Genomic DNA, 24,512 nt, shown 5'->3' with positions numbered 1-24,512 from the left:
TGAAATTTATCATAGGCAGAATGCTTGGTTGTTTTTCACGTCAACAAAAAAAGTTCTGATGGTCCATCTTTTCTGAAATGTTCTCATTTCATCTATTATCTTTCCTTTTTTGAATAAAGCTATCATGGGGATTATTAAAAAAAGAAATTAACATAAATTTTGCAGCACTGAAATTAATAACCAGCTGACAGCATCTGTTGAGATTTCCCAAGTGTGACGTGTATAAATACAAAATTTAAAAAAAATTTATTACCAGATGGGGTACTCCATTACCAAATAATATATATAAACTTTCCAAGTAGCTTTTCAAAGTTGTAAAACTTTAGCTCAGATTTTGCAAAAAAAAAAAAAACCTGCTGAGATGAACCAACTGCTTTTTTTTCATCCATGGGTATCATAAACTGATAACTGAATTATACAATTCAATGCTGCAGTGATAAAAGATGTCTTACTTAAAATTCAATTTTAAAAATTTATAAAAAATATAGAAAATCATTCATGGCACATAAACAGAAAAATTGGATTTCAATAAAGAACTATTATCTGATTTCAAGAAATTCCAAAATATTAATTTAGAGTAGACTTAATTAATGAAGAATTAAATTCATTAATTACAATTGTGGTACCACACATTGCTATGTCTACTAATTTGTAAGGAAAACATGGATACCTAATATTAAAATTTACAGCCTAAACCTTATGACTTATTTCCACTAGACACATGGAATTACTGTAAATTTCTTATGACATAAATACACATAAGGATCATGATAGTATTCAGGGAATACAAGAAGTCATGGAGGGATGCAGGTTGCCCATGCCTGCATTAAAGGGACATTGTTAATAGTTAAAGCCAAGTGATGAAAGGAAGCAGATGTTTTCTGCATTTGGCCAAAAGGAGTGGGGGGGGGGATCCAGAATATTCATACTGTTTCCCAAGGTAACCATCCAATTTTTGCTTTGAACTTGGCCACACTCACTCCTCCATGATGATTGAATGAGCTATGGTGCAGATATACCAAGGACAGCCCAAAAGAGAAAGTTACATAAAGATTAGTGGCATCTGTGTCAAAGCATGTGCCACTTTTTATGGATTCAAACGTGTGATGGTGAAGGTTTGGAAAGTGACTTCGATTTCATTTCTCACAGCATGTCCTACTGTTCAAGAGTTTTGCAGGGGTGTGGCTTAGAGAAAATCTGGATGTAAAATCGTGCAATAATTCTTGCATTAATTCTTATTTCTTACAAATCTAAAGAAGTCACAGGAGACTTGAATGGTTTAAGAGTATTTCCATTGGAAGAAATCTCTCCAAGTGAACTTGATTATTTGAGAACAATAACAGGGTAGGCTCTAATCTGAGTCAGCTGGGGGTGGGGGGATCCTCCAGGAATGAGTATTCCAAGAGTTCAGCTTGGAGATTACAGCTACTATTAGTCTTTTTCACTAAGAATAGGATCCATCTCTCAGGTATCCTAAAAATATCAAGGGAACATTTGAATAATTTTTTCCTCTTAGGGTAAGCAGAATTTGGATATTATTCACTTAAGGAGCCAGTGTTGTGAACTGCTGAAACCCATATTTCAGATCATAGAAGAAATTTTTCTTTTAACATAAACAACTGTGCAGGCTGATTTTTCACACACCAAAGTTTACAGCATATAACAACCATGTTATTATTTCTCACTTTTTGTTTTGTTCAAAAACACTAAGTGTAAATAATTATATCCATAACTGCAGTAGAGTTGCAACAAATGATGCAAAGAAGCAAGTTTATAGAAGTTTAACTTACTTTTCAATTTAAGTTTGTCCCCTTATGTGTGTGTGTGTGTTGTCCAAGAAAGAGTTAGTATGCCATCTGCACTTAACTCATCCAATCTATTTAAGGCCTTACAAACACTTCAATCAGATCTCATTATAAGTACCTAGTTTCCAGCTTATGGGGCAAAAGCACCCTTTTTCCTGGCTAATCTTGTTGCTCTTCTCTGCACCTGTTCCAAGAGATCCGCATCCTTTTTAAAATGAGGCTTCCAGACGTGTATGTTCTAACGATGTGGCCTAACTTGCCTTGTACAATGGGAAAAATCATCCAACAAAACTCCTGAATATCAAGAGCCCCACAAGCTGTCCTAAAACTTCACATAGCTATGTGGAACCACAACAGGAATTTAAAGTTCACTGCATTTTTGATATTTGGGTGCTTTTCTTGGCAAACATATCATCAAAGTCTCTTTCTGATTATCTGGCTTTTAGGAAGATATGGTTTCGCAATGTAATATTTTCTCCATGTGACAAATCTCAGATTTTTTCTGCAATTTGTTTCGTATCTAAGTCGACATTAAATGGATAAGAAATATATTGAATAATGTCAATTGTTTTAAAATCACCGAATCTGGTTTCAAAATCATCCACAACTTTCTCAATTTTAGAAACATATTTCACACTAATAAATTCAAACAGGATATTTTTGCAAAATGATCGAAAATTTTTTCTTTACGCTCCTTAGCCATTGCCAAAAATTGATATTTATATGCAGAAATACTACTAATCATGTCACCCACATTTTTATTTTTTCCTTGTAATTCCAAATTCAGATCACTTAATTTACTAGTAAAATCTGCCAAAATTCCCAGATCACACAACCACTCTGTACCTTGTAGCTGCTGATAATCATCTCCCCTTTGATCGGCAAATTTTGAAATCTCTGTAGAAACTTACTCCAACTCAGCCACTTCACATCTGTGTGTAAAATCAGACTGGTTCTTTTTCATCGAGTTGCATTTTGAAAAGTCTCCTTTGAAGAGATTGTCCTGATGGAATTCACGATTTTGAAAGCAATGTCCATAACACTTTTAGCATTTAATCTTCTGCTGGCTAACACTTGTTGGTGGATGATACAGTGGTAACTCAAAAAAATCTGGGTATTCATCATCCTTTTGGCACAATGCAATGAATCCATTAAGATGCCACGTCATTGCTTTGGCTCCATCTGTTGTTATTGATACAAACTTAAATAGTGGTAATTTAATTTTTTCAATAAAATTTTTGAATGCGTTAAAAATATCAAGGCCTCTAGTTCTTTCTTTTAACGAAACCATACCCAGCAGTTGTTCTTTAGTGGTAGAATCATCAATACGAATAAAAACGAGCAATTGAGCTGTATCACTGATGCCTGTAGATTCATCCAGTTGTAAAGAAAAGGACACACAATTAGCAACGAGCACACAATTGTTTGCTCACATTTTTACGTTGCATTGCAGTATTTCGAGATAATTGCAGATCTTGAAGAGCACTTAATTTCATTTTTGTTCTTAAAATTTTCAAAAAGAGAATCTGTTATTTCTAAAAATGCGTCTTTGATGAATTGACCATCAGAAAATGGTTTGCATTTTTGTTTGCAAGATGACTCAATTTAAATTGATATTCGGGTGACACTCAAGTCAAGTGGACCCAATTTCGGCGAAGTCCGGAAGGTCTATGACAGCCAAATCCTCTGCTTGCACCTTCACGATGGTGGGACTGTTAGTAATCCTGGGTATAACCTTCATGCACAAGTACATGGCGGGTGACCACCCAGGTGTGAACCAACGTAAGCAGGGGTCGAGGTGTGGCGCCCACACCACATGGAGGAACGCCGCCCCTCTATGTTACCAGGCAGTACTAGGTGGTAGATGACTCTCATCAACCGGTGAAATACCACCACTTTGCTTATTGGAGGCTTGAAGTGGTGGAACCCATGTTTAGTCTCTAGAGCTAAGTTCCGGCCAACCCTTCCCTATCTCTTCCATCATGCAGTATGATTGATGATTTTTGAGGTTATGATGAATGTCGTGGCGAGATCCAATATTCCTTACATTTCGAGGGTACAGCTCTAAAACGGTGTTCGCAGGCCGGCCGCTAGATAGTACACCGGACCAAACCTATTGGTAACTCTCTAGGAGGCTTCCGGATCAGCTAGTGTATAACCTTGCTACCTCTACTCTGCCAGATAGTGACTGGAGGGAGTCCGAGTAGTGTGTATGCGGGGAGCATTGTCGAGGCCACGTTATGTCAAGGATCTGGGTATATTCTTACCACGTGTGCGCCATATCCAAACATTTCATTACTTCATACAGCATGTCCCACACACTTTTCTTACTATTGAATACACCATGAATTGTCAAAATAATAGAGCAAGCTTATCTGTGAAAAGATCTAAACCTCCCAAGGACTTCCTAATTCATTTCAAAAATATACGTGGTCTCAATTCCAATCTCAACGATGTCCATTTCCACTTGCAGTCTTCCAAACCCCATGTACTTTTTCTGACTGAATCTCAGTTATCAGTTGATTCAACTACTGCTCATCACAGAAGTCCAAATTATTTGCTGTATGATTCCTTTCGCCTCAAAGGTGGTACTTGTGCATATGTCCGTTCTGATATTCCCTGTCAGAGACTTAGCAATTTGGAATCTCCTCTCTTTGATCTTCTCTGGCTTAAAATCTCTCTACCTCATTGTGTAAAATTCATCTGTTGTCTCTACCCTTCTCCCAACTCCACTAATCACATGGAGCTCTTTGACTTCCTCTCTTTGCAACTTGCCTTTCTCCAGTCCAACTTTCCTAACAGTGAGGTAATTTTCCTTGGTGATTTTAACGTTCACAACTCCAGCTGGCTTCCGTTTTCTAGTCACACCGACCCAGCAGGTCGAGATGCTGAGGCTTTTGCAATTACTAATGACCTAGCACAGATTGTTCATTTACCTACAAGAATACCGGACAATCCTAATCATACAGCCAATACGCTTGATCTTTTTCTCACAAACAACCCTTCTAAGTACAAGGTTGAAGTGAGAGGTCCTTTAGGCACTTCAGATCACAACTTGGTGATTGTCTCTTCTCCAATGGAACCTTTATCTCATGGCTATTCCCAACCTCGTATTGTTTGGCATTACAAGAATGCAAAATGGGATGACCTGCGAGACTTCTTTTCTTCTTTTCCTTGGTCTGATTACTGTTTCAAAACTTCTGATGTCAACGTTTGCTCAGATCGTGTCAGTGAAATTATTCTTGCAGGAATGGAATCCTTTATCCCACACTCCACTTTAAAATCTCGTCCTTTATCTAAACCTTGGTTTTCCAATAAATGTGCTAAGGCTGTCCAAGAGAAGAATGTTGCATATCGTAATTGGCTTCTTGCTAATTCTTCAGTTTCATTTTCTGCCTACACCAAAGCTCGTAACAATTGTAAAGCAGTTATTAATCAGTCGAAACTAGAGTTTGAACAGGCTAAGAGTAGAAAACTTGCTTCTTGCCCTAATGGTAGCCGAGCATTCTGGTCTCTTGCCAAAGCTATTGGCCACAACTTTTGCCCATCTCTGCTCCCACCTCTGTCCAAACCAGATGGTTCTGTTGTCACTTCAGCCAAGGATAAAGCTGACCTGCTAGCATCCCATTTTTCTTCCAGCTCATGTATTAATGATCTTGGTAAAACACCTCCCACCATTCATAACGCGCTCCATTCAATGCCTCCTGTGGTCTTCCGTCAAAAGGATATCAGAAGGATTTTGATGAATCTTGATGCTAAGAAAGCTCCAGGTCCTGATGGTATTTCTCCACTTGTTCTCAAAACCTGTGCTCCTGAACTTACTCCTATTCTTTGCCGCCTTTTTTCACTTTCTTATTCCAAAGGTGTTTTTCCTTCTGCTTGGAAATTTGCTCATATCCAGCTAGTTCCTAAAAAGGGTGACAAATCCCTCCCTTCCAATTATCGTCCCATTGCAATTACTTCTACTCTTTCTAAAGTAATGGAGAAATCAATTAACCGCCAACTCTTAAACTACCTAGAAACCTTCCATCTGATCAACGATTGCCAGTATGGATTCCGTCAGTGTCGATCCACTGGTGATATTCTGGCTTATGTTACCCATTTATGGACTAATTCAATGGAAAGGTTTGGTGAAACACAAGTAGTTGCTCTTGACATCTCAAAGGCTTTTGATCGTGTTTGGCATAAAGGTCTTCTAAACAAGCTTCCATCTTATGGTTTGCCAACTGTTTTTAGTAATTGGTTATCCAGTTTTCTCTCTGATCGCTCACTGAGGGTGATGGTAGATGGCTCTCTGTCTTCTAACTTCTCCACTAATGCCGGTGTCCCCCAAGGTTCAGTTCTTTCCCCCACTCTTTTCCTCTTGTATATCAATGAGACTTCTTCCATTGACTGGAAATCCTATCCATAGTTTTCCCGATGATAGCACATTGCATTCAACTTTCCATTTTGAGAAACCTTGTCCAGCTGAATCAGCTTCAAGTTCTCGAAAATCTGCTGCCAATTCCTTAAATGCCGATCTTCAGGTAATTCTCCAGTGGGGCAAAGACAACTTAGTTGATTTCAACCCTTCTAAAACTCAATCTTGTCTTATATCTCGCAAAAAGGATTCTTCTGCTCCTATGCTTATCTTTAGTGACACTCCGATTTCTAGGCAAAATGATATATCTCTTTTGACGATTACCCTGACTTCTAATCTCTCTTGGCACAAGCACATTACAAATATTGCTTCCTCTGCATCTAAAAAACTTGGTTTTCTCTTTCGCTCTCTGCGTTACTTTTCTTCCAAACAGCTGCTCACTCTGTATAAATCGCAAATCCGCCCTGCCATGGAATATTGTTCCCACATCTGGGGTGGTGCCCCCAAAACCTCTCTCAGACTTCTTGATTCCATTCAGAAGAGGGCAGTTAGGTTAATTAATGATTCATCTCTAACAGAGTCTCTCCACTCGCTTTCTCATAGACGCACTGTTTCTGTTGCATGCCTCTTCTACAGATACTTCCATGGGCACTGTTCTTCTGAATTGGCTTCTATAATTCCTGCTCTCTCTTTCAAAACAGTCCAAACACGTGCTGCCACCAGCCAACATCCATTTACTGTCCAACTTCAAACCCACAGAACCAACTTTTCATCTTCCTCATTTATTCATTCAACTGCCGTTTTCTGGAACAACCTTCCTTCATACGTATTTCCTGAAAATTACAATCTACAGAAGTTCAAGTCCAATATCAACAAATATCTTCTTTCGTCTTCTCAACCTCCAACCCAAGCACGGTACTAAGTACTATAGGTTCCAATACCTCTCGTGTTTGGGGTTCTCATAAAAAAAAAAAAAAAATGACGCTACAGTTTCTGCTTTGGATTGTAAGTTAGGTGTCACAAAGAAATTTTGTTGTGCGAATAATCTGGATTTAAGTTCTTTTAATTTATTTTTTCTAAGGTCACTATTAAGCTGAAAATCCAATTGGTATTTACCATGGAGTGCCTTTCTAAATTTCCTTTTTTTTGGGTATAGCCACGAAAGTGTTGCAAATCAAACAACATTTTTCTTTTATCGTTACAAAAAAGTATTCTGGTTCCCACTCTTGATGAAAATTATACGTTTTACTCTTTTTTGCAGTATTCATTTTAAATCAAAGGGTATTAAATTAACGTATAAGTACTGTCCAGTTATTTTGCTTGACAACAAGAGTAGTCACGTGATTCAACAGATTTGTAATAATAATATTTGTATTATTATGCAACAATAACATTTAGATTTTAACTAATCTATTTTTTGTATAAATTTAAAATTCGTCGTGATCGACCAAAATTAAAGCTGCGATCAACTTGTTGGCCACCCCTGCTGTATATGATGTCAAAATTATTTTTTTTGGGTCCAGTTACTGTGGAAAGGTTAAAAATGGTAAGTAAGTAATGGAAAGTAGAAATGGTATTACTCATAACAGTGAGTGTTACGATTAGATAAGTATGATTAATTATGTATATATAACTAGAGAGCAAATACAAATAGAACAATAGTTACAACTGGGAAAATTATAGCAGTGAAGCTGGGGAGTCTAACATCATTGCTAAAAGATGTTAGTCCACAACAAGGGTATTGATTCAATCATCAGATGACAGATATTGTTACTGTGTCTATCATCCTGATATATCAATTACTAACTTACCACAAGACTCCTACATATAGTTTTATGGGGAAAGTGTACACAGATAATGTGATACTGCTCATGCCTTGAAATTAGAATGAGCACGTAACTGTTTTACCATCGTTGAGCTTTAATGTAGGCAGGAGATCTGAATGCAAGTCAATTGCAATATGCTACTTCTTATCTGGAAAACCAAGGTTTAAATAAAGGACATTCTAGGTGGAATGTAGAATAAAAAATTTCATCCCTATAAGAATAATTTCACTGACACAATCTGCACAAATCAACTCCAGGGGCTCACATCTGGTGAGTATGGGCTTGGCACACCCAGGGTCCTGAGCTGGATATCATCATTCTTCTCTTTCTTGGTGATTCCCTTTTACTTCTGACTCTCTCTTGCCTAGTACAGCATAAGCCTCAGGCTTCCTTGTACTATATGGCTAATAATAATAATAATAATAATAAAACATTGGGATCAGAAGATTTAAAACAGCAATCCAACCAAGGAACAGTGGAGTAGACATTTCACATTCTTGTAATGCCAAACACGAGGTTCAGAATGGCCAGAGAAAGAGAGTGAGGCTTCATTGGAAAAGAAACGCCAACAAGTTGTGATTTAGGGTGTGTCTAGGACCACTGACATTGATAGTATACTTTGAAGGGTTGTTGGTGAGGTAAAGATAAAGAGTATTGGGTGTGCAGTTAGGATTGTTTGGTATTCTGGTAGAATAAGTGAATAAGCTTTGGAGGTCATTAATAATTGCAAAAGCCTGAGTATCTTGGGCAGTTGGAGTTGTGAAAATTACTTCACTGTTAAGGGAGTTCCAAGTGGCTGGTGTAGTTGGGAGAATGATAGAGGCAACAGATGGCAAAGAGATTTTTAGCCAGAGTGTATCAAGGAATATCAGAATAGACACATGAATACTACCACCTTTTGAAGCAAATATTTACAGTAACTGAAAATCTGTCAAAATCTGATTTATTTCCATTACTAATGGTGTTCCACTACTGTTTGGTTTTGTGTTTAACAATATCTACAGGTATAAATCAGTAGATAAATTTTCTATTCTCATCTATGCTGATGATGTTAAATTATATAGAGGATTGTTTTATTTAGTTAGTTTAATTCTGGGTTACCAAGAATGGGATAATGTCAATCTTTGAATCATATAAGAAATATATTATTAATCATCTTTATAAAAATAAGGGTAAATGATTCAGTTGATTTGGATATTCATATTACTCATAACAGTTCTTGTGGAATCCATATAAGAACAATCACAAATACATCTTCTAAAAGAATATGTTTGATTAAAAGAATTAGGAAAAACTTCCATGAAGCTAAATCTTTAATTACAAGTTAGCAAATATTCCTATTGTTGAATATGCATTGCATTTCTGGTCTTCTTCAGCAAAGGGTTACATTAAAATGAAAGTATTCAGAATTCATTTATGAGATACTGAAACTGGACAATAATTCAAAAGCTATTATTAATGGTGAGTGAGCCCATTTTAAACTGAGTAATGTAGAAATTACTTGGATCTTACTTTCATAAATTAATAATGGGCTCAGTTGTGATGCACCATGTTTATTCTATTAGGTATTATTGGTTTTAAATGCCACCTCATCCTCTTAGGGACCATCAGTTATTTTCAAATTCTAACCACTGGTATAATTATTTTAAATGAGCATGTGGAAAACTTAAAGACTTAGGTATTGCTGTCTTCTTGAAAGAAATTAAGAATGCTTTTTTTTATGCAACCACATTTCTGGACTTATTTCATTTTATTCTCAATACAGCAATTGTAAGATATGTTTACATGCTGTTTGTATAGAATTTATTTTAAATAACAATAAAAGAAAAATATTAAGCATAAGAATTGCAGATCAATATCCTACTGATGTAATTCAAATTCTTACTAGTGTCCATTTGTAAGTAATTTGAAGTTTTAACATTTTTGTTCATTACCGCTAACTGAAACTCCACGATTAACTTCTTAAATCTTTTTATGCAACATTGCAACTGCCTGCTTTGACTGTAATGTTTTCTTTGAGTTCCCAATAAGGGTAATAGCTTTCTCTATTATACATCAGAATGACTTAAAATTAATTCTTTTTGTCATTGTAAAGCTTTAAGCTTCCAAACCCTCATTTTAATATATGTTATACTTTTTTACTAGTTCAGGTGCTCTGTAATGCTACTAAATTGCTATTTGAGTGTTTCTCTGGTTGTAAATACTATTCTGATTTTCATCTATTCCATCATTACATTGCAAATGTACGTAACTTTTTTTTTCCTTTCAGTATTTTGAACTTGTGACCCATATATACAAAATTTTCTTGCACTTCTTATTAAGCACAGTCAAATGTAGTGAATTATATCCTACCAAAAGAAAGGTTAGTAAAAATCAAGGCACAATGTTGCAAGCATTAGAATACTTAGGATGAATAATATGCATTTTTCATACTTTATGGGGTGCAGAAACTGTGAGGTGATACTTTAAGGTAAATATTAGCATTAAATACACTTTGTCCATATTTTTGATTTACAAGACAAGTCTTTTTACTGCACATATTAACAGTATTGAAATCAATTTTCTTCTGTAACTTTGTGTGACAATTAAAAAGTACATTTAAGGGGAAAGGGCAGCTAACTATAATAGCCATTAGAAAATTTCTTAACTCTCCCACAGAACCTTTTAGAGTTGCATCCACGAATGGCAAAAGGAAACTTCTCTCTAAGCAAGAGCTGCAATCCAATTCAAATCAGCCAATAGAGTGTCAAATTACAGAAGGACTCGTGTGTACCCCACAACCTCTTATAAGTGCATGTACAGGAAAAACTTATTGTCAAAGTAAGTATATCTTAAGCTGTGCCAAATTCTACTGTTAAAAATGCATTTTTGAACACTTATTTTAATTTTTTCTGATATATTCAGGAGAAGCAGTATTGATGCTAAGGTTTTCTTGATTTAGTCCTGTTACTTATAAATTTCTACTAGTTACTTATGCACTTGGCTAATCTGTAGGTAAGCAATCGTATTCAACTGTCCTGATTTATAAATGCAAACTGCATGTTCATATTCCATTTAACTTTTATTGATACATCATTGATTAATTTGATTTAATTAAAATAGTTAATACCATGAGAGAAATAGGTTGTTTCTTTATATGGTGGAACTATCAATATGCCTGGTGGAGAAAAACACTAATAGGTGTTTATTATTATTACTTTGCAAAATTTTAATAAAACTTTTACTGGCTCAGATGCTTTGTAATGATACTAAATTGGCATATAAGTATTGTAAATAATTAATATTTTCTTAGTTCCAGAACATCTAAATATTTAGGAAGTTTGTAAACAGAATTGGGGAATGAGTATAATTCTAATTTTTTTTTTTGTGCAGTTCTGTGGACATTACGTAATATGTATTGTGGTGTAGGCAGACCTGACCATAGCTGGTGATGCGTGCAGAGAGAGAGAAAAAATAAAATGGATATACTGTAGTGTTTTGTTGGACAAATTTAAGTACTTGAAGAAAAGGGTCATTGCCCTAGAAGGAATTAAACCAAGACGTAATGTCCACAGAACTGCACAAAAAAAAAAAAAAAAAAAAGAGAATTATACTCATTCCTCAATTCTGTTTACAAAATTCCTAAATATTTAGATGTTATGGAACTAAGAAAATATTAATTATTTACAATATTAATACTTCTATTGGAAAGCAAGGCAATGGGAATTTCCAGGACTGCTGGGAGTCATAGTGGAACAAGTAGCCAGGTGCAAAGGAGCAGCAGTGCATAGCACACGCGTCTTGATTAGACCGGGGTTCGAGCCCGTCACCACCAAATACGGAGGATGCGGAAAGGTCAGGGAATGACCACCACATATCCCAGAGCTATTGCTCCGGGATATGGCCTTAGTTGCTAATGCTCCTAAAAAAAAAAAAAAAACCCCAATAACCAAGGTGCATGTACACCAATGCTAGGATTATAGTTAATAAATTCGATGAACTTGAAGTTACTAGTCAAGACATCAGAGACATGGTGTCTGACATAAGAAGTGCAGAACTGGAATTTGGGGAGTACAATGTGTACAGAAAGGATAGACGGGGGGGAGGGGGTTATGCTGTTAGTTAAGAAACACATAAAATCTAAGGAGGTGCACCCAATTGATGTTGGTGGACAATGCAATGTTGAGTCTGTTTGGTGTGACATAAGCACTGAGAAAGGAAAAACGAGAGTAGGTGTGTTATAAGCCTAATGAATCTGATGAGTATAATGAGCAATTGTGCAGAGAAATAGTGGGCAAGTAAATTAGAGTGTCTTATAATGGGGGATTTTAATTTCCCAGATATTGACTGGAATTTGTGGGTTGGTCACTCACACACTAGCAAGGCTTTTGTGGATTTATTGGATGATTGTTTTCTACAGCAGCATGTTTGGGAGGCAACTAGAGGGAGTAATTCTCTTGATCTGATTATCAGTAGTGATTCTTCATGCATCAAGAATCTGCAGATAAAGGAACCGCTAGGTGGCAGTGATCACAGTGTGCTGAAGTGGGATTTACTTAAAGAGGTAACTACCATCAGGGGTAAAGGGAAGGGTTATTGCTTTCGTAAAGGCGACTATGATTGCCTGAGACTGTATTTAAATTCTATACAGTAGGACCAACTGATGATGTTAGGATGAAGTTCTGAAAAACTAGACACCCTCAAGATCTTGATTGAAGTGTTGAAGACTTTAAATGGATTAAGCATCAGATACACTAAATGCTGATGGTATCCTTACTTTTTCTCAGATGTTACACACAGAGGCACATAAATTGAACAAGGATGAAGTGGACAAGAAATTTCATTTGCCTTTGGTTGCCCATGTAATTAACTTTCCCAAAGATGTGAATATATTAAAAGTTTAAGGTTTCTGTTTTCACAATCAGTTTATTTGTCAGTGCTGGAACCAAGGCTCTTAAAAATCCATTCCCCATGGATAACATTCAATTGCTGTTATGTAGATATTTGGCTTCATTGACCAGAAATTAATGAGTCTTGGAGCACTGTTTGAGCTTTAGCCAGTGATGAAATTGCCATGATGCAGGTTCAGAAAAAATTAACCCATCCAACTGGCTCTTAAAGCCACTTGTACTAGTTGGTTGGTACCTTGTGATGTTACTTTGGTGTTAGTTTCTACTACATATTACAGAGTGATAGGGGGTTATATGATTTGGAGAATATAGTAGTTGTGAGGCTAACTTTACAGCTTCTACTAAAACTGTTGTGTGACCACTGTCTAAGGAGCATGATCCATTTTTTAATAAATGACCTCATTAGTGATGTGATGAGCTTGGCAGATGAATTTATATGGTGTTCCTGTGGGTGTTGATTGTAAATAATCTTTTGGCAGTGCCATTTCAGTTGGCAATTCAGAAATGTGTTTCTCGGTTTTCTTCACTTTGACTCGATTATTAAATTTTAATTATTTGAAAAATTCAGTAGCAAATTATTTGCTATTTAGCAGAGGAATTATCTGGTTTCATTTTTGTATCTTGAGGAGTTCAGACGTGAAACAGTATTACATGTCAGTTTAAAATATGATTTTTATGGAACCCTCGTCTGATGCAGTAATTCTGATTTTATTGGAACCAGAAATTTTGATTTAACATCTTGCAACAATTTGGTGTATCAAACAAGAGATCAGAAATTACCAAAATCAATGAAGTAAAAGGTTTAGTAAACATGAGAAATATTGGCAAAAAGAAAAATTTTTTTTTTTTTTTTTTATAAAAGGATTCATGCTGATTCTTCTCATAGGCAGGTTAAAAATTAAGTACAGTAAACTCTCAATTTCCCAGTAAGTCCCCGACATACGTTACAGGACTTCTTACGTAAGTCGAGTTTTATGAACTCAGGAATGACTAATATAATATTGCTACTATATCCCTGATATGCCAAAATTACAAAAATCACATAATATCCTCAGAAGAATGAAGAAAAATAGTTATATATTTTTAATTAGTTCAATTAAATTGTCTGGGGACAGTGGTAAAGTAGTTGGAGTGGCCCAGAAGAAAAGAAAACACACGTTACTGTAAAAACTGATGTGTGTTTCGTAGCCTTGGTTATTATAGTTGACTTCATTGGTGCCGATCCCTTCGCCGCTTTTCGTATTCTGTCTAACGTAACGTAAGTCTTGAACTTACTGTATCGAAAAATGTTCAGCAACCTACGTAAAAAGTATGGCGATAGATAAAAACTGAAAAAGAAACTTGCCACGCACTACTTGCATGTCCAATACAATGCCTTTATTTTTTTACAGTGTCACGTATGGTTTGGTCACCAACATTATAATGGTTCATTAGAGATTTAACGGATACACCGTTTTCAAACCTTTTTGAATAATTTCAAGTTTTTGTTTTATTGAAAAGCACAACTCTTGCGTTTGCCCATGATTTTTGCGATTTCTAAACAAAGAAAAAAAGTGACATCCCTGACATAAATAACGAAACAAAATTTGTCCTTTTGCGGTGCGACGAAACACAACAATCGAAATGACTTACTAAACTAAAGATAATAGGTACACTAATCTCCCAATGACGATTTATAATGGTGTTTCTTGTCACTTATTTACGACTTGCAAAACATCTGTTTATACCTATTCTAGTTATTACTTGAATTTTATGATTTATAGTTGATTTTTTTTTTAATTTGGAGTCTTGAAGTGTCCCGGTAAATTGAGAGTCTGCTGTATGTGCCAATTTCAGCATGACTCTATTTTAATATCTTTAATTCAGATAAGATTTTTTTTTTTTTTTACATACCTACTCAGTTCAATCCTATGCTTTTCCAGGAGCATGAATTCATTTAGGGTTGGGAAGCTAGAAGAAAATTACAGGAACAAAAATGATGATTATCACTGTGAAGGTTGTGAAGCCAGAGGAATTTTTATGGGCGGACGCTTGGTAAATTGAAAGACCCTTTTAACTACCATCCCTTAGTCAGGAGCATTGAGATTAATGCTACTGTGTCCAACATCGATAAGCTCTAGACCTCTCATTGAGAGCACGTGGAACAACATTCTGCCCTCTCTTGAAGTTGTTGTGGGAACACACACAAAAAAAGCAGGGTTTTTTTTTTTTAACATTAAAGTAATTGCAGCTCTAGAATTTATTCACAAACATTATCTTTTAATACTGAATAAAATTCCCTGAAAACTTAACCACTTATTTCTATAATCCCTCTTAACACCATTACCCTGGCCTTTAAATGAATATGTGCTTGTGACTAGATCTTTTATAGTTTTAACATAAACTATGCTTTGTACAGCAACTCAGATTTCTTGTTATAATCTATATGTGCTCTTAACAATTTGAAACAACAAGGTTGGAATGAAATGACATGCACAAGGTTGGAATGAAAATTCAGCTTCAGTTTATTTCGAATTTTTAACCAGTCTTTAAATAAAGTGAAATAATATTTTTTTTCCAATACTTACCTGGGGGGAGGGTCACTGCTACTTCATTCTGTGGTTGCAGTGACCTACCAATACCCATTAAAATTTTAATTGTATTGTAAACATTAAAATGGTCCTTTCAGAAACTAAATTGTATATGCAGTTAAGAATCTGAATGTATTTACATTAGGTGACTAAGACCAATGAACTTAAATATACATATATATGAGCCCATGTGGTACCAATTATCTGGCTGTACTGAGAATAAATGGAAATTTATTTGATACTAAAAGAATTTACACACATAAAATTCTACAGCGATAAGTAGTACAACTTATTTCTAAGAATTTATTATTATTATTATTAATAGCCATATGGTGCAAGGAAGCCTGAGGCTTATGCTGCACCAGCCAAAAAAAAATTTCTGAATTACCCTGAGAGAGAGAGAAAGAGAAGAATGATGATGTGAGCCCCTGGGCAAATTTTGTGCAGTCTTGGTAAATGGTCTATATGGCAGTCTCCCCCCCCCACCCAATGATTTCACTGATAAGTCTAATTTTCTAAATTATTTTATGACTTGCATTTGTTAAAAATTTCAGACTTTGATAACAATTCATTCTGAAGATACTTGTGCTAGTGTAGGAAGCAGTCAACAGTATCAAAAGTGACTAATATTCTGTTCATTATTACCAGGTAGTCCAGCACCTAAACATGTTCATAGTAAACATGGCTTGCAGAACTGGGCACTTGCACTGATAGTTATTGCTTCTACAATAGGAGTGTTCCTCTCTATCATCCTCGTTTATGTGATTTTTATGACGTAAGTATTTTGCTTATTCCTAGCTGCTAAATCAGTCTTTGTTTATTAAAATAAGTTTTCTGAGTATCCCAATAAGTAGAAACTTTTACCTTGGTAAGACGAGTCTTGCCAAGGTTCGACCTGATTTTCTCTTAATATTCGTGTAAATCAACATGAAGCCTCAGTTCGTGCTTCTCGTTCAGCAGCGTCAGAATTAGCCTTTCATGCCATTAACGAGGCCAAAATACTTAACGTTCAACGTAATTATATGCGACTATTAATTGCAGAAACCGTTGAAATTAAATTACACAAGAATTCTGTTAATGTTCGGCGGCCATATTTGATCTCCGATGCGTGGACCTTTACATGCATGCGCGAAGACAAATAATCTCTATTATTTAAGGATCAGGTTTAACCCGATTCAGTAATTTTCATTCCTGTGATCACGACATACGGTCGAAAAGCGTTGTCAGCTTCAGGAAGGAAAATCGTTTTGAATATTTTCGTTAAATTCTTTTAATTGTTTTAAACTGATTATTTATATTTTTTACTCTAATGTACCGGTAAGTTGTCGGTTTTTTTTCGTTTTAATTTCTGGAGGGTATAATACGGAAGTGTGCTATGTACTATATTGAGGTAAACTACTCTTGTTATTTTACTAATATTATTATTATCAACATAGAACATATTGAGTAGTACAGCTCTGATTCGTACTATCTAATTAACTGGGTAGATATATCACAGAGCGAATACGATTGAATTATGGCATACCTTTTAAAACATTAATCACAGAAGCCTTGAATGCATACCTCTCTATACATTAAAAAAGTTTTCCTCCTAGTGATATTTATTCGAGCCAATGGGAGAAGAGGGCAGTGCAATTACGACACTACAAATGCGTAGGTAAATAATTACATAGTTTATTTCCTAATTAGATTTCTATCAGTGCATTATAATGCAAATATTTACAATCATATCTACATTAGTGAACGTTACATGGAAGGAACATAAAAATAGTTACCAGGCAGAATCAGACACTTGCTGTTGACAATGTAGAGTGCATACATGGGACACATGCCAACATTCGTCACATTAAAATCAACCTTGTGCACGAAGTTGGTGAACGTTATGGCATCATTTCATGTTCCATTGTAATGTCAGCTGGTGAAGAAACCCGATATAGTTCGTATATTTGTAATAGTTTAGTCCTGCTCTTTCAGATGCAACAATATTCCTCATGCATTATGGAACCCGAAACAAAAAGCCTTTTCCTAAGTGACCTATGTAAATAAGGTAAATAATCAAATAGTGATATTTATTCCGCCTTGAGAGTGGGGGTGGGGTAGCCAATGGGAGAAGAGGGTGCAGGTCACATGGAACAAGTGGGCGAGGCAATTACGTCACTACAAACGCACAGGTCATTTAGGGATTAAATATTGATCAGTGCATTTCAACAGGTGCGTCTTTCATGTAGAAAAGCATGTGCTGGGTGGGCAAGCAGGGGCAAAGCACCCTAGCATACCATTAAAAAAAATACTCCGTGAGGCAGATTCAAAGTTTGATGAATAATGAACTTGCCAGATTATTTGAGCTGGAAAAGTTACGGAGCAATAAAAAGTACTGAAGCCTGTAATAGTGTCACAGAAAAGATTAGGCTGGCAAAGAGTGGGGATAAGGAACTTTAACACCCTTATGTAATGGATGGGATAGTATTAGAAAACCCAGCTGATGTTGCAGATGAACTCAAGTTACTTTGCAGAAGAAAAATCCTTTATATCGATGAGAAATTATGGGGAGGGAGTAAAAAAATATGTAATGAATGATATCGAAATTTCACATGATTAATGAAAAAACTTTCGAGCCTACAGGCTAATAAGGCTCCTGGGGGTTGATTTCATATACCCCATAATTTTAAGGAAGGTGGCAAGTGAGTGCATTGAACCATTGATACTAATTATGAGAACATACTGGACTGAGGAGAGATTCCATTGGATCAGAAAAGTAGCAATGTTATCTCCAATAAAGGCGGTTCTAAGAGTGTAGTGGCAAAATCATGGAGACAATGTTCAAGAAATTCTGAAGGATATGCAGCATTTTTTTTTTTTGAAAAGAGAAAATCATGTTTAACAAATCTGGTTAGCTATTTTGACAGGGTCACTCGCAAGGTGGATTTAGGGAATAATTTCAACTTCAGAAAAGCATTTAACTCCGTCCCATATGGGCAGTTACTTTATAAGCTGGAACAGGTTCAAATCACAGGGAAAATCCTTGGATGGCTTCGGGACAGAGGGTTGTGATAAATGGTTATTCCTCAGATTGGGTTTTTGTAAGAAGTAGGATTCCCCAGAGACCACTTGTTTTTGATTTTCTTAACCGAGGGGATAGAGGATATGTAAAGATTGGTAGAGTAGTTAATGATCACTACCAAGCAGAGCTTCTTAAGAGTGACCTAGATAGACTTCAGGGATGGTCAGAAAAGTAGCAGCAGCTTTGCTTTAATCCAGCAAAGTGCAAGGTCTTACACCTAGGGAACAGTAACCCCAAAATAACTTATACACTTGGTGGTGTTGAACTAGAGTCAGTAGTGGAAGAAAGAGACTTGGGAGTTATGATACGGTCAGATGAAGTTCTCCGAACATCGTAGACAGTTTGCAAGGAAAGCCCATGGTGTCGTATCAATGATTTATCGAACATTTGCTAACAGAGATAAGGACTTCATAATACCATTATAAGGCTATTGTTAGACCACACTTGGAACACTGTGTTCAAGTATGGAGACCACACCTAAAAAAGACAGAGCTTCTTGAAAGGGTCCAAAGATGAGTAACTTGCCTGGTGAGATCGGCAAAAGGGTGTCTATATGAAGAAAGACTTTGAAGGTGTTTCAACTACCGTAGCTACAACTGGGCTAAGAACAGCAAACACTTCTATTACCAAGATCCTTTTGTGCAGGAACATCGCTACCTGCACAATCTGTGGTCCGAGATTCAACAATTCGATGCTCATCCAGAACCTCCACGAACACTTCCTGACCTGCATGTCAACTGGGTACGAACAACCATCACTGCCTTTCACAAGCAGAAAAACATATCAGTACGGCAATACTGGCGTTGGAAAGACAACCCTTATTGAAAATTACCTTCTTACCACAGAACTTGGCAAGGAGACCTTCCTGGCACCGTGTTCGACCGACAGGTTCGAGTTCACACACTTGGATAACGACCACAGAATCATACTTGCCCCAGATTGCCCTCCAGATTACTTCACAACCCACAGATCTACTTTACTTCGTTTATGTGACCGTAAACCGACAGCCATCCAGCACAAACATCAGACCGATAGTACCTACAGGCTACGAGGAAACATCATACTCATTTCCAACTTCGACCTGCCGACTGACAATGCTTTTAACCACAGATTCAGTGTTATTCACGTGAATATAAAAGGATGGCTTTATGCAGAAGACTACAATTCAGACGTTGCCTCCTTACAAAGTACAGAAACAATCGACGACGCAGATACTGCCGATTTCGCCCCAGATTGTTCAGACCGATACTCCACAATCATTTCGAACCAGCATGGATTCACCACGTCCAAACATGGGAAGTGCCACACATCGTCAACTCAGGAAACCAAACGACCTTCAGCACATATCGCCCCATTCTCCTCGGTCACATAATCGGTGACAGTGCAAAGTTGGGATCTCTCTCTCTCGATGCTAGCAGCTCTGCAAAACTCAAACGCCTCGTTGTCACCTACCATCTCACTTGTCAGATTATCAACACAAAACCTAATGATCCAGAGGATATGGCTCTCACAGGAACTACAACGTTTATTAGACTCGCCCCCTTCCACATCTACCACGACTCCTAATTTTCTCGCATAACCACCCAAGATGATCAACCTCCGTGACTACTCCGGCAGAAAACTGTTGACATACCGAAGACCAGCCAAATACACCAACTTCAGAGGAGACTGGCTACTAAGCAACTTCGCAGCAGACAAACAACGCACGGCATTCAGTGAATTCCTAAAGACAGTGACCACCCACACCGACACCATGGCTTACAACGACAAAGATAAACTGGTAGGTAACTTCTAAACAGCTTGTTTAAACCCTACCTGGACTTATCTAAACAAACAGAACATTTGCACAGCTTGGAAACTAGGCACCTTAAATGAGACTTGACTGAGGTGTTTAAGGCTCTGAGAGGCAAAAGGAATGAGGATGAAATTTTCACAGTTATAAATGATTCTAGAACTAGGGGTCATAAATTCAAGTTATGGGAGGTGGGGACGAGTTTTTTTTTTAGCCAGCAAGTTATAAATTACCTACATGGGTGGTAGAGGCTGAGAGTTCGTTCAGCTTCAAAGGTCACGCAAGGGAGGAGGGGAATGCATAGGTTGTCTATTTCCTTTTCTTATTATATTACTTTTTGGATGGTGGAGCATAAGCCTTTGGCTTTCTTGCACCATATGGTCATTATTAATTTCTATTTATTTTACAAATTCTCGATAGTTTTTCTTATAAATTTTTAACAATTTCCCCTATTAATGAAATTCAAATGCTGTCATCTAATGTTCAAAATGTTACCCCCCCCCATTTTTCAATACAAGCTTCAGGCCTTGCTACAACGCTCTTACAAGCCTATCAACTTTGGCATATTTGTGGTTTCATCTTGTAGACAAGGCCTTTCCTTAAACCTCATGGACAGAGGCCAAGAGGGGATGGATCCAATGATTGTGGTAGCCACTCTGTGAAATTGAGATTTAACCATTCCTTAGGGGGAATGGTTAAATTTACCCCGAGGGGCTCACATCTGGTGAGTATGGGCTTGGCACACCTAGGGTCCTGAGCTGGATATCATCATTCTTCTCTTTCTTGGTGATTCCTTTCTACTTTTTTCTCTCTTTCTCAGGGTAATAGGGAAAAAATTTTTTTTGGCCAGTGCAGCCTCAGGCTTCCTTGCACCATATGGCTAATAATAATAAATAACCCCATAATAGGGTGGAGCACAGTCCTGTTGGAAAAAAATATTATTTTGATCACGAACTCTAGGCCAAAATTCAGTTTGTAACATCTGCAAATAATTATCCTGATTAATAATCTTATCAAAGAATATTGGGCCTATCAGTCCCATGGCTGCCCAGACCATGATTCCTGGTAGGTTAAGATCTTTTTCCAAAATAACATGGGAGTTTACATCAGATAAATACACACACAATTATGATGATTGATATGCCCGTTCAGTTTGAAGGTTGCTTCATCTGACCATCATTTATCAGGAAAGTCCTCATCTTCACAAAATTCCAACTGTCTATCTTGATCATCATCATGCAAACTTTGTAGCACCTGAGGAATGTAAGGCTTCATCTTGTTCTTATTTAAGAGTCAATGAACACTACTTTTCCTAATACCCAACAGCAGATTGACATCGAATGGATTTTTCAGGAGTTTGCACTGATAATTGCCTTAAATCATCTGACTTTTCTGTTGTTGCTGAAACTGGCCTTCCTGATTTTTTTTTAGCATCATTTACGCTTTCAGTTTCTTCAAATTTTCTGACCAGTCTTATGATATTACGACTTTGAACTTTGAGCTCCATTATTGCTGTTTTGGTAATAATGTTTAACTACTGCCCCTCTTTGTTAAACAATAATCCATGTTCATTTAGGGTAATCTGAAATATACATTTCAAGTATTAAAAAAAAAAGCATTACTTTTGGACCACCCTGTATATACATGATTCTGCTTGGAAGGAGCATATTCATTTTTCTGAATATGTTTTATCAATCATATTCTCTATGAAGCAAGTGGTTCATTATTCCACTTTGGCTGTGAAGTAAAACAGTACCTTGTGTTTTGCAATTTTTTTTTTAGGTGTGTTCAACATAAAATAACTTGATTTGACAGGCCATTAAAATTACACATTTGTTGCCTTGTGCTGATTACACTGGTCAACAAGGTTTTGCTAATGTGGATGAAAGTAAGAATTTTTTGTTAATTTGTATGTGCTGATTACAAATATGGCAGTAAAAAGTTTGTATCACATTTTTTAGAAAAATGTAAAATAGCTTCAAAATCAATGAAATCATCCAACTGTAACACAAGAGACATCTGTGTTGTTTAATGGTACAATAATACCTCTTTTTAGTTTTATAGCCCTGAGGAGTGGCCGCTATGAGTTAAACTGCTATAATCCTTATGCAGTAGCATGTTTGGACCCTACTATATTTCCAGGTGCCTCTGTGAAAGAATTTTTTTACAAGTTGTCTTTAGCCCTTAAATGTACATTTTTGGAGTTAGTTTCAATGTGTAAGATCTGGTGGTAGGTTGTGGTCTTGTGAAAACACCATGTGTGTGTTAATTCACCAAACAGTTTTTGCTATGCTTGTGGACAATTTGCAGTGAAGACACAACGTCGATCAATCACAGACAAGGAGAAACAAGCTTTTTATTTTGTTGTCATGTGGGTGGACAGTGCATATGTGCTGTATAACATGCTATGTAAACCTGGATGAAGGGGAACAATTCTAACTTACTACATTCGCAGGGGGAATGATTCCACCAGAGGTATCAAGGATGATGGTTGACTATTGTTGGTTTCTGGTAAGGGAGGACCATTCTGCTCATAATAGGAAAAAATAACTACGTAGTACGATTTCCTGTTTTTGCCTCCACTTTTGTGGGTTAATTGCTTACTTAAATCCAAATAGGTTTATCCGTCTGGAATGTTTACTGGTCGTCATTTCTATTTCAAGCAATTAATTTACAAGAAAAGTAGTCAAGTGCATTTGGATAATTCAGCCTGGTCTGTACTTGTTAACAGGAGAGACTGCTTCTACAGGGATGGGATACACTTAAATAGAAAGGATGTTTGCTGATGCTATCGAGGCAGTGTTAGGTGGGTCGGAAAACTGCTAGACTGGGGGGATACAAGGACTAATAGATTAACAGTAGCCACTGGCAGAGGTGAAAGTGATTCTTGCACTGCTTCTATTGGAATGAGCCGCAGCCTAGAAAATAAGATGCAGGATATTTCAGAGACTGCTGGGAATCATTGGGGTACAAATAGACACATAGGTTGGGTTAGGGTAGCTAAGAAAAAGAACAGGTGCATGTATACTTGTGTGTACACCAATGCTAGGAGTTTAGTAAATAAATTTGATGAATTTGAGGTATTGCTCAAAACATCAAAGGCAGATATTGTGGGGATTTCAGAGACGTGGTGTCACACAGATATAAGGAATGCAGAACTGGAATTTGGGGAGTACAATGTCTACAGAAAGGATAGACAGGGTAGGAAGGAAGGAGGGGTTATGCTATTAGTAAGAAATACATAAAATCCAAGGAAGTGAAGCCAGCCGACATTGCTGGACAGTAATGTCCAGCAATTAGGCTATAGGCCTAATGACTCTGATGAGTATAATAAGAAACTGTACAGGGAAATAGAGTGGGACAGTAAATCAGAGTCTTATAATGGGGGATTTTAATTTCCCAGATATTGACTGGAATTTGGGGGCTGGTCACTCACACACTAGCAAGGCTTTTGTGGATTTATTGGATGATTGTTTTCTACATCAGCATGTTCGGGAGGCAACTAGAGGGAGTTATACTCTTGATTTGATTATCAGTAGTGATTCTTCATGCATTAAGAATCTGCAGGTAAATGAACCACTAGGTGGCAGTGATCACAGTGTGCTGAAGTGGGATTTACTCAAAGAGGTAACTACCATTAGGGGTAAAGGGAAGGGTTATTTCTTTCATAAAGGTGACTACGATGGACTGAGACAGTATTTAAATTCTATACAGTGGGACTAACTGATGATGTTACCAACAGCAAATTCAAAATGGGAAGCATTCAAAGAACTTATCTTGGAAGCTACTAGGCTTTACATACCAACTAAGAAATATTGTTCAAGGTTTAGGCCTAAGTGGATGTCAGATGAACTAATGAGACATATGGCAGAGAAGAAAAATGCATGGGATACATACAAATTAACACGTGACACAGAAGCCTATGATAGATACAAGTTGATCTGTAAACAAGTTACAAAGGAGGTTAGGCAGGCGAAGGCAGATTACGAGAAATCCTTGGTAAGGGATGCAAAGAAAAACAGCAAAGAGTTCATTACTTATGTAAACTCTAGAAGGAAGGGGATGAATCAGATTGGTCCACTTGATATCGATGGGTCAACTGTTGATGATCCTGCTCAGGTAGCTAACAAACTGAATGAATATTTTGCATCGACATTCACACATGAGGAGTTATTCAGCGAGGGGAATCTTGTAATAACTGAGAGTAAA

At 36.8% G+C, this 24,512-nt stretch overlaps 1 protein-coding gene across 1 annotated transcript in view; it reads left to right on the top strand.

Moving 5' to 3' along the window:
• LOC150086992 (uncharacterized) overlaps positions 1 to 24,512 on the top strand; it is a 99,941-nt gene that overhangs the window by 69,131 nt on the left and 6,298 nt on the right. The window contains exons 4-5 of the mRNA XM_090371732.1: positions 10,650 to 10,811; positions 16,099 to 16,225. Coding sequence (XP_090227858.1) covers positions 10,650 to 10,811; positions 16,099 to 16,225 — 289 coding nt within the window. The remainder of the gene's footprint in view (positions 1 to 10,649; positions 10,812 to 16,098; positions 16,226 to 24,512) is intronic.

Source organism: Mastigoproctus giganteus, chromosome 4, assembly GCF_048544385.1.
Source record: "Mastigoproctus giganteus isolate SK-2022 chromosome 4, ASM4854438v1, whole genome shotgun sequence".
Lineage (NCBI taxonomy): Eukaryota > Metazoa > Arthropoda > Arachnida > Uropygi > Thelyphonidae > Mastigoproctus > Mastigoproctus giganteus.
The sequence above is the reverse complement of the archived record's forward strand: the minus strand, read 5'-3'. Positions and strand labels throughout refer to the sequence as shown.